Below are 15,023 nucleotides of genomic sequence, written 5' to 3'. Positions count from 1 at the left end.
AGACTGTGAAACTATTAAAGTTTGTTTTGATTAGATTAGCAAACTTTCCTGTTTCCTCCCACAGCCAGATTAACCCAGGCAACATAGGAAAACAGTAATTATCTTACTTTTCCAACCATTCAGACAGATTCCTTCTTTCTACCCCAGCTCCTTCTTTCCAGGAAGCTTAAAATTTGTACATTATCTGCTATATTGTACTGAAATAAGTAACTTCATAGCTGCAGTAACCCTTTTATGGATCCATTCTTATAAAACTTTTTTGGACCATTTTCCAAGAGACTGAGGCAAGGAAACATTAGAGACCCATCTCTTAAAAGAAAAATAAAGCATGCTTCTTAATGAATTTATTGAAGGTAGCAGGCAGGGTGACAGTGTGGTGACAAACCTAAATACTCAGAAAAAGGGAGAACTAGAAGATTTTTAAACTCATCACAGGAAAGTGACTATCTTACCTATTGATGGTAGTTAGATGAATTTGGATTCCCCTGTGTTTGACCATTGACCCCAGGGACATCAAAATAATAACTGCTGATGCCCCTGCCACCTATTATGGACGCTCTGGCCAGTGGCCAATGGGGTGACTTAGACCCAATCATAATGGCAAACCGAGTTCTAAGTGAGCAGATCAGATTTGTGGCCAGGCCAGAATTCTCACCTTACTGAATCACACATTGCACTGTCTTGTCAAGTGGGGCTCCCTGTCTCAGGAAGCCAGTCAGGGGTGCTGAATTGGTAGCAGGCTTTTTTTTTTTTTCCCTTGTGTTGTTCACGAATGCTGACGGCCACTGCTGACTTTGCTCACCTGACAAGTTGAGCACAGGTGCCCTAATCCCTTGAGACCCAACCCCCTTCCCTGGGGCTAACGTGAGAAGTTGTGTTTGCTGTGGAATTAGGAGCTGACGCGAGGCGCAGATCCAGCAGCCGAGAGGAAGAGGATGAAGAGCTTCTGAGACGCCGGCAGCTTCAGGAGGAGCAACTAATGAAGGTTTGTCCCTTAAACGACCTTGCTGAAGCCTTTGGTTCAGCTCTGCGGATCCTTGTTATGGAATGATGACTGTGGGCAAGGTGAGCAAGAGGTAGTCCCAGACCTCTTGCTGTCCAGTAGGAGAGACGAGATGGGCACATGGAGACTCTAAGGCAGAACATTTAGTGGGTTCTGGAAGACAGCATATGGAGGCTGGAGGTCAGATGGGAATGGAATAAACCTTGGGGCTTCTACAAGGAGAACGAGACTCTGTGTGGGGCCTGTGGGTGTGGTACCTGTGTTGAAAGGATGCTGAAAGGCCAGGCTCAGCCCAAGTGTACTTCGAGGTGGCAGAATACCTTCTTTCCCTCATGCAGGCTGTGCTGAAGGAATTCCCTTGGAACAGAGCATTTCTCCAAGTCTTTCCTTGGACTCATGGGACCTTGTGTGTGTATCTGGACCAGAAGAGAGGGATAAAATAGACTCTCACCAAAGCACTCTCATGATAGCCTCTGTCTCTAGCATAGGCCTGCAGCATCCCAGAAGACCAAAAGAAGGATAGTCAGTTGTAGCCAGGGGTTGGGGGAGCTGAGAAATTGTAAATTATTATTTTCCAAAGATACTTAATCATCTGGGGAATGCACATATACTAGTTGTTTGGGGATACAAAGTTGCGTGTATTATGTGACCCCAGTTTTATATGTTATGTGCATAGAGAAAGACTGGATAGGGGTAGATCAAGATGGCAATAATGTTTATCTCTGGTGGATTATGGTCTGTTCTTTTTTCCCCTCCAGATTTTCTACAATCTGTACAATGAGCATGCATTATTTTTTCCCTATTTTTTAAACAAGTCAGTATAATTTATTTTTAAAGGCTGCTATCCCCAAGCTTCCCTTCCCACATCAAAAATACTACACCCTCACACACCGCCTCTTGAGTTTCCCTGCTGGCACTTGGGCGGGGGCAGAGAAAGGAGAACACTCTTCTGATGTGGAGCCTGGCTGAGGGCAACCGAGCCTTGACATTGAAGGGGCCAAGTGGGGTTCAAGGTCCAACACCTGGCTGACTTTTGGGGGAACCCCAAGGCTTGGGGACAGTATGCTTCAGGCCTCTTCAGAGTCAGGAACTTCTTGCAGGACCCACTGAAAAGAAACTGCAGCCCCCTGAAAGTGACGGCAGGCTCCTCTTTCATCTTTCTTTCCTCCATGAATAGCTCAACTCAGGCCTCGGCCAGTTGATCCTGAAAGAAGAGATGGAGAAGGAGAGGGAGAGCCGCGAGAGGGCCTCCCTGGCCGCCAGTCGCTATGATTCCCCCATCAACTCGGGTGAGCAGCAGCCCCACTGCCTTCCCTGAGCCGGGCGCCGGCCACCTGCCTGTGGGGAACCTATCTTGACTGTTCCAGGAGGGGCAGGGCTGCTCCCGGAAAGGAAGCATGACAGTCCTTTGTCATGGAATCTGTGTTCAACTCAGCTTAAGAGTCTGCCACGGCTCTTCCATAAATGTGTGTTTCCTTCTTGCTAGAAATGGGGGGAACCCTTGGAGGGTGTCACAAACCAGGAGGGGTCAGGTTCCTTGTGCTGAGTCTTCCTTCTAGAACATACATCTCAATCTATCTCAGGGGGAAGTGGCCAAAGGGAAATTCTTATAGAGAACAGAATTTTTTTTTTTTTTTTTAAGTATTTGTCCACACCCTGCAACATGCAGGATCTTAGTTCCCTGAACAGGAATCAAACCCATGTCTCCTGCCTTGGGAGTGCAGAGTCTCAACCACTGGAGTCCCAGAGAAGTCTGAGGACAGAATGCTTTTTAACTGTAGAGAGCATGAACACTACTTTCTAAATATTTTCTATATTTTCTAATATATTCAGTGTAAGAGCTGAGGGCTAACAGGGATGTTTTTGATACTTTTGAAAGAGATTACTCATCTGCTGGGCTAAAATAGTCTATCAGTAATTTTCCCCCGCTTATACTTATCATAAGCCAAATCTCTTTCAAGCTGTAAGATTTCTTCTCTCATGTTCTAAATTAGTGCATAATTTTCTCTCCTGAGGGTTCCTTTAAATATGTGTTCAGTATTTTCCTATGCAAATACTTCTGCTAAACATTACTTCATTTAATTGTCACAACATACCAAGAAGTACATGATATTATCATTCCCAACTTTTAGATCAGGAAACAAATAAAGGAAGTTTTAGTTACTTGCTCAGTGTCACATTGCTGATAACTACAAAACTAAGATTAGGAGTCCAAGTGTTATAACCCCAGAGCCCACACTCTTAGTTGGAATGCCCTCCTACCTCTCATAGATGCCTGCCTGGTATTGATCTTAGATTAGGTAGTTTTCTAATCTTTAGAGTAAATCCTTCCAATTCTGCAGATCTGTTCTCTAAGAGTAAATGGCACTGCATCTACATGGGTCAAGAAGTGACTACCTTAAAAGATGGAATACCAGGCCCAAAGATGCAGCAGTGTTAAGTCACAGAGCCAGAATTCAAGCCCAGGTCTGCTCCCTCCAAAACCCAGCAGTATGATGCATTTATGCTGCTGATCAGTGGGACACCTTATCGCAGCCCTTCCAGGAGTCCAGCCGTGGCTGGCCAGTAGATCCTGGTAACTTACATGTTGGCCTCCAGATCAGTTATCACTGTCATACCAACCAGGGCTTGGGTCTATGCATCCCAGTAGCCCTGAGTTCAAATCATTGCTCGGATCTTTACAAGCTGAGCTACCTCGGGCAAGTACTTAACTTCTCTTGGTCCCTATTTCTGCTCCTATAAAATGGAAATAATATCAGCATTATTAGGATTGTGTTGAGGAGTCAGAGATAAAGCATGCCAAGCGTGTCTTTCTTCCCAACCCCTTCTTGATAATGTCACTGCCCACCCATTCCCTGTATCACCCAAATCTGGTGGTGGTTTGTCAACATTTGAGCCCAATATGGGGCTTCTCAGGTGGTGTTAAAGAACTCACCTGCTGATGCAGGAGACAGAAGAGAAGAGGGTTTTTTGTTTTTTTTTTTTCCTTGTGTAAATCTTCTGTTCTGCAGAGTAGAAGATACACCGGCAATTTCATGAGAGAATTACACTTTCAGTTCCTAACAACTGCTTTTTAAAAATATTTCTCTTATTCAGCTTCACATGCTCTATCGTCCAAAACCTCATCTCTCCCAGGCTATGGAAGAAATGGGCTTCACCGGGTAAGATTTCTCAGTGACCCGTTTCTGAATTTCTTCTCTCTTCAGTCCTAGTTGGAATGTTGATGTATTATCTGAATATATTTGAGAATATGATCTCAGTGTTGGAATATAATGAAAATTGTAATCTTTCTGGGTTCCTGGTAAATCACTTCGAGTTACAGGCAAGATAAAATATTTCTTTTGCGAGAAAGGGAAATTGACTTTAGATAAAGCAATAGCCTATGCAAATTATTCTTTTTGGTGGTTTATTAAGTTATTGGCCAATTTTAAGTATGTTTGGAATAACTTATGCATATGAATATATGTTTTTAACTTTGTATTTTATGAGATAAGTATATCCCATGACAATTTAACATCTGAATTAAGATATGCTGTAAGGACAAAACATATCAGACGTACAAAAACCTTCTTACAAGTAAATTCCACCAATAGTTTTTATATTGATTGCATATTAGAATGATAATATTTTGGAAGCCCTGGTTGCAGTAAAATATACTATTAACATTTTAAAAAAAATAGCCTGTAGAAGCTTGTGGGAAAACTGGCTTGTGTGGCAAATTTCTACAATCAAGTACAAAGTAATTATATATTGGAGCCAACTATCTCTGCTGTAAAAAGATACAGGAAAGTCTGTTGCAACCTTGCTCTCCACAAAGCATAGAACAAGTCTAACTGTGTCGCTCTGATGCAGAGAAATGTGTTTTTATTTATCAGCAAGAGATACTTGCTTATCAAGGGTCTGAGCAGTAGCAATGAACATACAACAAAACACAAGGATTTCATAGAAGAAATATGTAGGAAAAGTAATGGGGGTCCAGCAACACAACTTGGGAGGAATTCTTAGGATTTTATAAATCCTTTTCCTTTTCACCTGACCCCAAAATGAGTACTGTGAAGCGGATTTTCTCATGGTGTTTTCCCTCATTTCAGCCTGTTTCTACAGACTTCGCTCAGTACAACAGCTACGGGGACGTCAGCGGGGGAGTGCGAGGTGAGGCCCAGTTTGTAGGAAGGAATTCATTGGCCCTACTATGTGCTGAGCACTGGAAGTAAAGTGATAAGCAAGCCGTGGGTCTGTCTTCAGAATGTGTCTGGTAGAGACAGGGAAAGAGAAACTCTGAGATAAATGCTATGATTGGACATGCAAAGAAAAGGGAACCACATCTTCAGGGTGTCAGCTTCCATGAGAAAGAGTATTTAAACTGATAACTAAAACTGGGACAGGCTTTTCCTAGCTCTAGGGAGCAACCGGGCAGTAGGGGCAGAGACCCGGAGCTGGGGGAGAGCATGGCTCATGGGGGCACGTTTGGAGAATTGCAATAGGATGTAATCTCTGTTTATGTTTCCGTACTGTTCTGTGGCCCTGCCCCTTCTGAGATTTTCTTTGTCTTTCCTTTCCAGACTACCAGGTATGGACCAGTCTTTCTCAAGTTGACTACATGGGCGAAACAGCCTTTTTCCAATCCAGACGTGCTCTTCTGCTACTCCAGAGAAGAGTTTCTGTTGAGGAAGACCCTGATTTTGGTTGATCCATCTCATCATTAGTCCACAGATGTGAGGAGCCTTGAGCAGCAGGCATGCTTGGTGCCCAGATCAAGCCAGTCCTGCAGGCCTTGTAGACATGGCATGCACCATGCTGGATGTCAAGGACTCTCTTGCTCTGCCTTGGAGAGTCTTCTCCAGGGTGGAAGTGGACCAGTATCAAGGGTCCACACATGTACAGTTGTTTTTTTCTTTTAATCATAACCACTCACTCCTTAAGGCCCTCTCCTCCTCTTTGTGGTCACAAATGAAACCCCTGTCTTGGCCAATATGAGAAAGCTACTGTGTGTAGTTTTCCTTTTTCCCTTAGAACCTAAACCTAAAATGATGATGGAGAGTGAGAAAAGGGGGAAAGTGCAAAGAAAACTAAAATTAAAATTTAAAAAAGTCATAGACTTGGCAATTCTTTGCTGTACCATATACTTTCATGCATGCAGCCTACATTCAGGGATTAGTGAATAGTTATTAAGCCAGGATCTTTCATCAACTGGATTATAAGAGGGCAGTATTCCCAGTATCCTTGTTTTTGTTCAGCAAGGAGCTCATTTTGAAAACTCCATGGTAATTAAGATGTCACAGCTGTAAAATGGCAGTGAGGATTTGAGACCCAGACAGGGAGGTCTGGGAGCCCGCCGAGCTCTCCCCCAGCTCCCCTTGCTGCCATGGGCTCCTCCTGAAATCTGCTTCTCTGTTGCAGACCCTCCCAGATGGCCACATGCCTGGAATGAGGATGGACCGGGGGGTCTCCATGCCCAACATGTTGGAACCAAAGGCACGTGTGGCTCTTCTTCTCTTTCCTCTCACTTGGAGATGAAACGGGGACATAACCCCCAAAAGACTTGATTTTCTATCTTTTTCAGGGCTGAGACCCACTTGGCTCCAGCCTAGTCGATTAGTCAAGCTATGTCATAAAGCATCCTTCTATTCCCTTGGTTTGCCACACCAAGGCAGCAGGGTTGAACCCTCACTGGGTTTGGTGCTGTGTTCACAGTGAAGTGCCAGCACTTCCCTCCTGCGACCTTGGTACCCACTCGGCCCCAGCCATGAGCACAGCAAAGCCTGCCCAGTGCCACGTGGAGCAGCTGCAACCCACTCCAGATAAGATGGCCAACATGCCCCAACTTGCCCAGGACTCTCCTGGTTACAGCACTGAAAGTCTTGCATCCTGGGATCCTCCACAATCCCCAGCAAACTGGGATCATTGGTCGCCCCAGCTCTAGAACATTCTGTGACTCTAGAGGTGTCCAAGGGGTGTGCCCCCTGGTGACCATAACTGGGAGTTTTTTCCGTATGTGGGGCTGCATGGCTCCCTGATTTCATGAGCTGGTCACGGAACAAGATTGTTGAGCCCAGCAAAGGTGTCCTGCCATATACAAACGTGTACCTGTCATTTCAGTTCTCTTCTAATCTTTACCTTCATACCCAGTGCATAGTAAGTGAGGTCCTTTCACCCAACCAGAGCCCCAATGCCACAAGAGACACCGGTGGGGATTGGGAATGTGTAAGAACCTGCCCCTGTCCACTGGAAACTCGAGCGAGGAACACCATCGCTCCAATGCTCTAATCATAGTGTCTCAGAAGCTCTGTCTTGGGAATCCTAGGTTTTAGGTAGCTTCTGTTTGTTAATAAAGGGGACAGCTGTGTTCTATAAGAGGTGTTTTTCTTCGCAGATATTTCCATATGAAATGCTGATGGTAACCAACAGGGGGCGCAACAAAATCCTAAGAGATGTGGACAGAACCAGGCTGGAGGTAAAAAACAAAACAGAACTTTTCCCAACTGTATATTCCTGAGCATTTCCTGTGACTCTCCCCTAAGAATTGTTTCAGTTAAGGCAAAAATGAGAAAGGATCAACCTAGGTAAAACTAACTTTGGATGAAAACCCAGATTTGTATTTAGGAGGTCAGCATAAAAATGTGTGGTTAAATACAAAAGAACAGCCCAAGAAATGCAGGGTGATTTTAGTCATTTTTCTTAGAAATATGGGCTTCCCTGGTGGCTCAGCTGTAAAGAATTCACCTTCAGTGCGGGAGACCTGGGTTTGCTCCTTGGGTTAGGAAGATCCCCTGGAGAAGGAAAAGGCTACCCACTCCAGTATTCTGGCCTGGAGAATTCCATGGACTGTATAGTCCATAGGGTTGCAAAGAGTTGGACATGACTGAGCGACTTTCGACTTTCGTGTTCACTTTCCTTAGAAATGTAAAGTTGCCAGAATTTAGTGGGCGATGTAGAATGGGGTCTCCACCACATTTCAGACACACCCAAATCCTTATCTTTCCCTGAGCCTGAGTTGAGTCTGCTGAGATTAGGGAGGGAGCATTTGATACAGAGGTGTGTACTAGACAAGTTTCTTTCTTGACTGTTTCCACATTCCTGGATGAAGGCTGAGCAGGGTACACATACCTAAGCCGCCCTCCTTAGACATGGGAGACTGATCTTTGTACTTTTCCATCTGAATGGTTTTAATTAAGAAAAACTCTGGCTGCCAGTCTCATAAAGAATTGTTAATTTTCCCTGACAAAAGGCTGTACCTTTGTATGTGAGCTCAGGCTAGCACAGAGGAGAAAGGCTGGATCCACTATGCTAAGAGAACTTTTCTAGACAGCACAAGAGATTGAAGTCCATAGACCAGGGCTTTGCTGGTGGCTCAGTGGTAAAGAATCCGCCTGCAATGCAGGAGATGCAGCAGGGGCCATGGGTTCGATCCCTGGGTCAGGAAGATGCCCCTGGAGAAGGAAATGGGTACCCACTCCAGTATTCTTGCCTGGAGAACCCCATGGACAGAAGAGTCTGGCAGGTTACAGCACCATGGTGTCACAAAGAGTCAGACACAACTGAATACATACATCATCATCATCAGTAGACCAAGCATCCACATGAACTCCTATTGCTGAGTCAGGAAAAAGCCCCAGGGCTCCCAAAGGACCACCCTGGATGTCTCTCTTTGACTTTCTTATTGCTCTGGTCCATTTTCTCCACATCTACTCAGCATTCCAATGACCAGAAGCAGAGTTGCCTCCAGCATAATGAATTAGGTTTCTGTGCCCCATCCCCTTTCAGTGTTATGATAGTCATCAATAGTACTCCACTAGCTCTGCTGTTTGGTAGGAGGGGTACCTCACCTGGCCCATCCAGGTAAGGAACTGGGTCCTTACCACTGCTGGGTCCAGTGCCTGCTAGGAAGCCTCAGAGATAAACTCCTTTTCCGTCACTCTGCCTTGCTCTTCAAAACAGTTGCTTGTTAACTGAGGAACAACTCTCGAGGCCACCCATGTGGCCAGCGGGACTGACCACTGTTCTTTTCTCCCATCACAGCGCCACTTAGCCCCAGAAGTGTTTCGGGAAATCTTCGGAATGTCCATCCAGGAGTTTGACAAGTTACCTCTTTGGAGACGCAACGACATGAAGAAAAAAGCAAAACTCTTCTGAGTCCCACATGTAGACAGCCCTTAGGAGAAGGACTGACCACGGCGGGGACACACAGGATGTTGAACTAAGGCCCAAACTTGATCGGAGCATTTGCAAACTACAGTCTGTCAGCAACAGTCACAAGGGGAAATCTGATTGAAACGCCCACGAGCCAAATATGGGGCCAGCCTGCGGCCACACTCGCCCAGAAGCAGTGGGGTAGAGATGTCTGTGTTCCCACGCTCCACATTAGCGTTCACCCGCGACCTTTTTCCATCACCTTGTGCCCACAACAGGAGCTACTGCTTTCATTTTCTTTCAGCTGTTATCCAACAGTAGCGCGACTGTATGAATAAGAGCCAGCAAGTGCCCTTAAGATGCCGCATGGGCAAGCAGTTGTAATAACTCCAAAGTATGAATATATTTATCTTGTAGCGACTTGGCTGAGAAGCAGGAGCCCAGGGGGGCAGGTCCACGTGGCAGCAGTCTTTGCCCCTTTCCTCACTGGCCTCCTGCAGCGCTGCCCAGGCCTCAGCAGGATGGACAGCAGGGTCGGGCTCCCCTGGAGCTCTGTTTCAACAGCCACCGAAGGCATTTTTAACAAGCTCCTTGTTCCCTACTGTTTGCTAGGACCCAACTTGGCAAGTTACTTAGCTGTTGCTAAAAAAAAATGAGAGGAAGAAGGAATGGGTGAAAATTCTCCTTTAACCCTTTTCTACTTCAGGCAGTGTGTTCCTCCCCGCCAAGGACAAGAGCAAGGAGCCCCCAGCCCTCCACTCTTACACAGAAAGGAAAGGGAAGGATTGTCTCCTGATTGGCCCAGTTGGGTACTGTTAGATGAGTTTGCTCCAAAGGCCATAGCCCTCTTGACCAAAAAAAAAAAAAAATTCTGTGTCTTCCCAATGCAAGTTTTCCAACCCAGCTTCCTCTTCTCTCTATCCAGCATCCTATATATCACACCAAGCCCTCGCTGATTTTGAGTTCTTTAAGGTCTTTTCAGTAGTAGGCTAAGGAAAGGCATGTTTTTCTCTTTGAAAGCTCTGCAACTCAAGGGCGATGGCCTCCAACTGATTTAATTTGGTCTTTTCAGCTTTCTTGCCTAGCTCTGTTGACTTCCTGATACGTGTGTGTGTGTTTGTGTGTGTGTGTTTTCATGTTTTCGCTCAACCATGACAGTCTGGGGAGTCTGCATGTGCTTTTAAATTCCATTCCTGCTCGAAGGTTTGTCCTACTCAGCTGCAGTTTCTAAGGGACATTTGCACAGGTGCATGTGACTCAAAGGTCAAGAGTGAGACTAACTGCATCCTGGCCAGCAGGTCCCTCATGAAAAGATGCTGGTGGTTAGAAGCCAGCATATTCCATGACAGATGTAGCTCAAGTCAGCATCAGACTGAAGACTGAGGCTTTGGATCAGGCTGGGAGTAGACAACAGCAGAATATCCCACCAGAGTCCTCAAACTCAGCAACACAAGATTCACATTGGAGCCAAGGATTACACCCAAACTTGCATTTAAGACACCACCATGGTTCCTGAAAGCCTCTGGCTGAGACTTGAAGGTGATGTCAGTTACACGTAGGAGGTTGTCACATTTATTTGTGTGCTTTGGAGGGCTGCTTAAGAATTTAAACTCTTACTTAAAGCCAAAGGAGAAAGCATAGGAGGTTGTCACATTAATTCTCATGCTTTGGGGCTCTGTTTAAGAATTTGTAAACTCTATTTTAAAGCCAAAGGAGAGAACCTATGTATGCCACTAATTATAAAAGCTCAGAAGTTCTTCCTGCTGGCGCCAAATATTAGAATGAGTTAGTAGCTGATACCAGTGGCAAAAAAGCAAGAATATTCTTTCTGACCTTGAGCTGGAGACCTAACTTGTGACACCCTCTCACGACTGGGTGTTGTAATGAACTTGACAGTTGCTTTATAGTATTCTGTGCTCTTCCCGAAGGAATCTCAGCCTGCCTGACCTTTGCTAGATACTGAATGTTTGAGGACTGTGTGTGTGTGTGAACAGGTGTTGGACCTACTAATGTTTTTAGCACATGGCTCTGATGAGGTTGGCATGAGGAAACCAGCTCCTCCTTGGACTGAAGGCAGACTGCAGCCCCTTCAGTTTTATCCCTTCATCTGTCTGGTTTGCTGCGTTTGCTTCATTCAATACACCACCTGTGCCATCTTCTCACCTCTCCTGCATGGGCAGCCTGAGCACTAGACCTGTGTGTCCTGATCCTTCACTTTGGCAAAGTCTGAGGTTGGGGACCACGGTATAGTCCCAGTGTTTCCCTGCCTTGACCAATGACAAAGATGGCCGAGTGGATCCTAGGGCTCAGCTAGAGGAGAGAGATTTTCATGATGGCGATAAGAAGGACCCTCAGTGTTTTTCATTGGCAAGTGAGTTACAACCCATATACTTGCAGATCAAATGTCAGTGTAAGAAAAACCACAATGATCATTACAGAACTGAGCCCTAAATTTGCCCCCACTAATGAAACTTTACTTTTCTTGTTACTTTTGAATTCAGTTCAGCATCCTCCTTGGGTGAGGGGAAAGCTTCTTTCCATATCAAATGTATTAGCTAATTTAAACTATACCATGCAAAACTGCCTTGCCAGAAATGCCAATAGCTTCCTGTCTGTAAGCAGAGCAGTGCCGCTCTCTGAAGTGGGGGCTCCCCGGCCCCGCTCCCCAGCAGAAAGCTCCAGGCTGAGTGGTGGGTCACGGCACAACCTGGTTCTTCCAGCTGCCAAATCAAATCAAATCAGTGGGCTACAACACCCTATCTGTTGCGTTGAACTGGGCTCAGCATGCTTGTCCCCAGAACGTCCAGGTCACTGCACAGGAAATGAGTGTTCTCTGCTTGAATCCCGCCCTGCATAAAAAATTCCAGTTCTTAGCACTGTCAAATTAATGAGAATTGTTTACTCTAGAAAAAGGAAGTATATGCATGGCAAGCTTCCCTGGTGCATACAGAAAGGGCTACATTTTTGAGCATTGGACTGACTAGTGATTCTTGAAGCATAGGCTGATTGCATGAAGAGGCCTCTATAGTTACATGAAAGTCAGCGCTTCCTTTAGAGTTTCTTCCAGAAAAGCCAGGATACCATTTAGTCTTTGGGTGTGATTTATGTTGAAACACAGAGCGTTTGGAAACTTGTCCATCTTGCTGGGTGTCTATCTCTTGGTTTGGGTTCGTTACTGAATGTTCTTAATGTGACTTCTTTAATCACAAAAGAGAAACCTTCTGTTCTCAGAAACCTTGAACAGAAAAGCTAGCGTCAATGGGTAATAAGGTGCAAGGAAAACAAAAAGTTTTTCCTTGTCATGTCCTCTTAGTCTCCCCTTTTCTCCTAGTTCTGTAGTGTCCAAGCTGAGCTTCCTCTTCCAGGGTGAGGCTGGAACTATGCCTTTTTCAACTTCCATCCCCTCCATCTGCGATGTCAGTCAGCTCCACTGGGAAAAGTCTTGCTGGAAATGTTTCTTAAACTTTCACCTAATTTCTTTACACTTTAAAGCAAACACCTTTTTCTAAAGAACTGCTTCTCAGATGATTATATAAAATATATATGCTTTTGCAAGTTGAAAAATTCAAATTCACTTTTGACTAGGTAGGTCTTTCTAAAAACTCTTTAAGGCAAACTTGCTGTTAGCATTCTCCTGCGTGTTGAAGGGGCAGGGGACCCTCCTGTCTGTAGGCTCCCAGAGCCCTCTGAGCGCTGGGAAAGACGGTGGAAGGAAGATGACCTTTGTGCTATCAACCCTTCTGTGTCCTCTGCAGGAAGCTCAGTTTTTACAAATCATCTTGTTTGTATTTCCGGTCACTGTTTAATCTGTACTTCCTAGGCCAGACTTGATTTTATCTGACTTATTAAGATTATTTCCCTTTGATAAAACAAGTGTTTGTCAGGATGCCCAAAAACTCACTCATTAGTACTCCCTTTTGAAGTACGTTCTATTAAAAGAAAACAGATTATTTCAGGCTTGAGCTTTGTAATGACACCTTATAGTGCTGACTTGCATTAAGGGAACTACCCAATTATGCTTTTTTTTTTTTAAAGGATAATTGCTGTACAGAATTGTGTGGTTTCTGTCATACATCAACAAGAACCAGCCATAGGTACAACCATGTCTCCTCCCTCCCGGATACCCTTCCCAATTATATTTTAATGAAAGAGAAACTTTGGTATTAAAAAAAAAATCACTTTCTGTTTGCAAGAAGCAGTGGGCAAATGGACTGACACACTTTGCATGTGAATCTTTGTGTTTTTCATTTGGGACAAGTTTCATTTATGGCAGACTCGAAAGGGGGAAGTGGTCAGTTTAAGCTGAAAAGCTTTCTAAACAATATGCTTGTACACAGCAAAATTAAACCCAATCTTTTCTGATGCTTAGTGTAATGGAGTGGCAATTGCTCTCATTAAATAAAGTTCTTCCCCAAAGAGTCTCTCCCAAGCCCTGAGTCGCTTTCTGAGCCCATTTGGCAAAGGTAGAGGAGAAGCCTGCATCCACTAACATTCAGAAAGGTAGGGAGCTACTTAGTGATTGTATACATGTATGTTTCTTTACTCTTACGAAAGAGGAGTGTCCAAGGGATTGGTGTTCTTTTGGGGTGTTCTGTACAGACCTGTCCAGTAATAAACGTGTGTGGTTTCTGTGAGTTGCCGACAATCCTGCATCGAAGCTTTTGCAGTTCTTTCATTTTGAAGTTGGGTTTAATGGAATTTTTTTTTGCAAGTGTTGAAAGGCATACTGTTCTTCCTACCTCCCCTCCCCTTCCAGAAATATGAAAGCAAACGTTTGGAAGAACTGTTGTTTAAAAGATGTATCGTGTCCCCCGTGAAAGTATGTGGGTGTCTGTCGGTGTCCCGAGTGCCACGTGCCAGTGCACAGAGGCGGGGGTGGCCCTGGGCCCGAGCTGCTGTGCTTGTGATGCTGACCTGCTCCACGCTCCTGTTGAAATCAGCACCTGCCTCCCCCCGCCGCTGTCTGGCCTCACTGTTGTCCTCACAACTCAGTGAATAAAGTGTGTGCTTTATTCGTAACTGCCTCCACACTGTGTTTTCTTTCTGGTTCCCTCACTCCCTTTAAAGGTCTGTCCCATTTGAAAAAGTGCCAAAGGACTTCCCTGGTGATCCAGTGGTTAGGAATCCATCTGCCAGTGCAGGGGACAGTGGTTAGGAATCCATCTGCCAGTGCAGGGGACATGGGTTCAGTCCCTGGTCCGGGAAGATCCGACATGCCGAGACAACCAAGCCCGTGCTCCGCAACAAGAGAATCCACCGCAGTGGGAATCCCTCACACCACAACTGGAAAGCAGCCCCTGCTTGCTGCAACTAGAGAAAGCTAGTGCAGCGACAAAGACCCAGTGCAGCCATTGAATGAATAAATATCCTTTGACCTAGAAATTTTTTTAGTGCCATTCCAACTTCTCAAGACCAAAACAAAATCAGAATCAGAGTCCTGGGAGTGCAATCTTATCATCTAGGCAGACAGGTTAGAGGGGAAAATGCCTGAAATAGCAGTGGTATATTGCAGGAAGGTTTGCTCAATAACCCAGACCATATTGACGACGTCAACTAAAGACAAAAAAAGAAGGTAATAGAGCTGCTGCTCTATGCTGGTCTGGCTGTTGTTTAGTTTTGCTTGAGTCACGGAGCAGCAGTGGTCTCATCATTGAAGCAAGGCTGGGGATTTGAGGTTGGAGGACAAGCGCTTCTGATCTGCCGTGAGTTGACCACGTTGCTAAGAAGTTAGAGTGCAGTGGGAAGGAAACATTCTTCAAAACATCTTTGACCTCCACTGCATTATCAAAGAAAATCTTCAGGATTTCGATTGTTATCTTCACTGGCAAGATTCGGGGCTTGCTGGAAGACATCAGGATATATGTATACTCACAATGGCCTCTCCGACTAT

The 15,023-nt window shown here is 45.1% G+C and overlaps 1 protein-coding gene across 10 annotated transcripts in view; it reads left to right on the top strand.

Annotated features, from left to right (window-relative positions):
* Positions 1 to 14,152, top strand: part of ABLIM1 (actin binding LIM protein 1) — a 325,950-nt gene extending 311,798 nt beyond the window's left edge. For 7 of the 10 annotated variants that reach the window (XM_070470245.1, XM_070470243.1, XM_070470242.1 and 4 more), the window contains 8 exons: positions 894 to 985; positions 2,181 to 2,292; positions 4,100 to 4,164; positions 5,095 to 5,155; positions 5,566 to 5,573; positions 6,404 to 6,478; positions 7,377 to 7,457; positions 9,023 to 14,152. In XM_070470245.1, the coding sequence (XP_070326346.1) occupies positions 894 to 985; positions 2,181 to 2,292; positions 4,100 to 4,164; positions 5,095 to 5,155; positions 5,566 to 5,573; positions 6,404 to 6,478; positions 7,377 to 7,457; positions 9,023 to 9,136 (608 nt within the window). In that variant the 3' untranslated portion in view covers positions 9,137 to 14,152. Of the gene's footprint in view, positions 1 to 893; positions 986 to 2,180; positions 2,293 to 4,099; positions 4,165 to 5,094; positions 5,156 to 5,565; positions 6,098 to 6,403; positions 6,479 to 7,376; positions 7,458 to 9,022 lie in introns of those variants that run through there. The other 3 variants (XM_070470239.1, XM_070470238.1, XM_070470237.1) reach the window with 1 other exon arrangement.
* The last annotated feature ends 871 nt before the right edge of the window (positions 14,153 to 15,023 follow it).

Source organism: Odocoileus virginianus, chromosome 7 (assembly GCF_023699985.2).
Source record: "Odocoileus virginianus isolate 20LAN1187 ecotype Illinois chromosome 7, Ovbor_1.2, whole genome shotgun sequence".
Lineage (NCBI taxonomy): Eukaryota > Metazoa > Chordata > Mammalia > Artiodactyla > Cervidae > Odocoileus > Odocoileus virginianus.
Note: the sequence above shows the minus strand (reverse complement) of the source record. Positions and strands in the feature narration are given on the sequence as shown.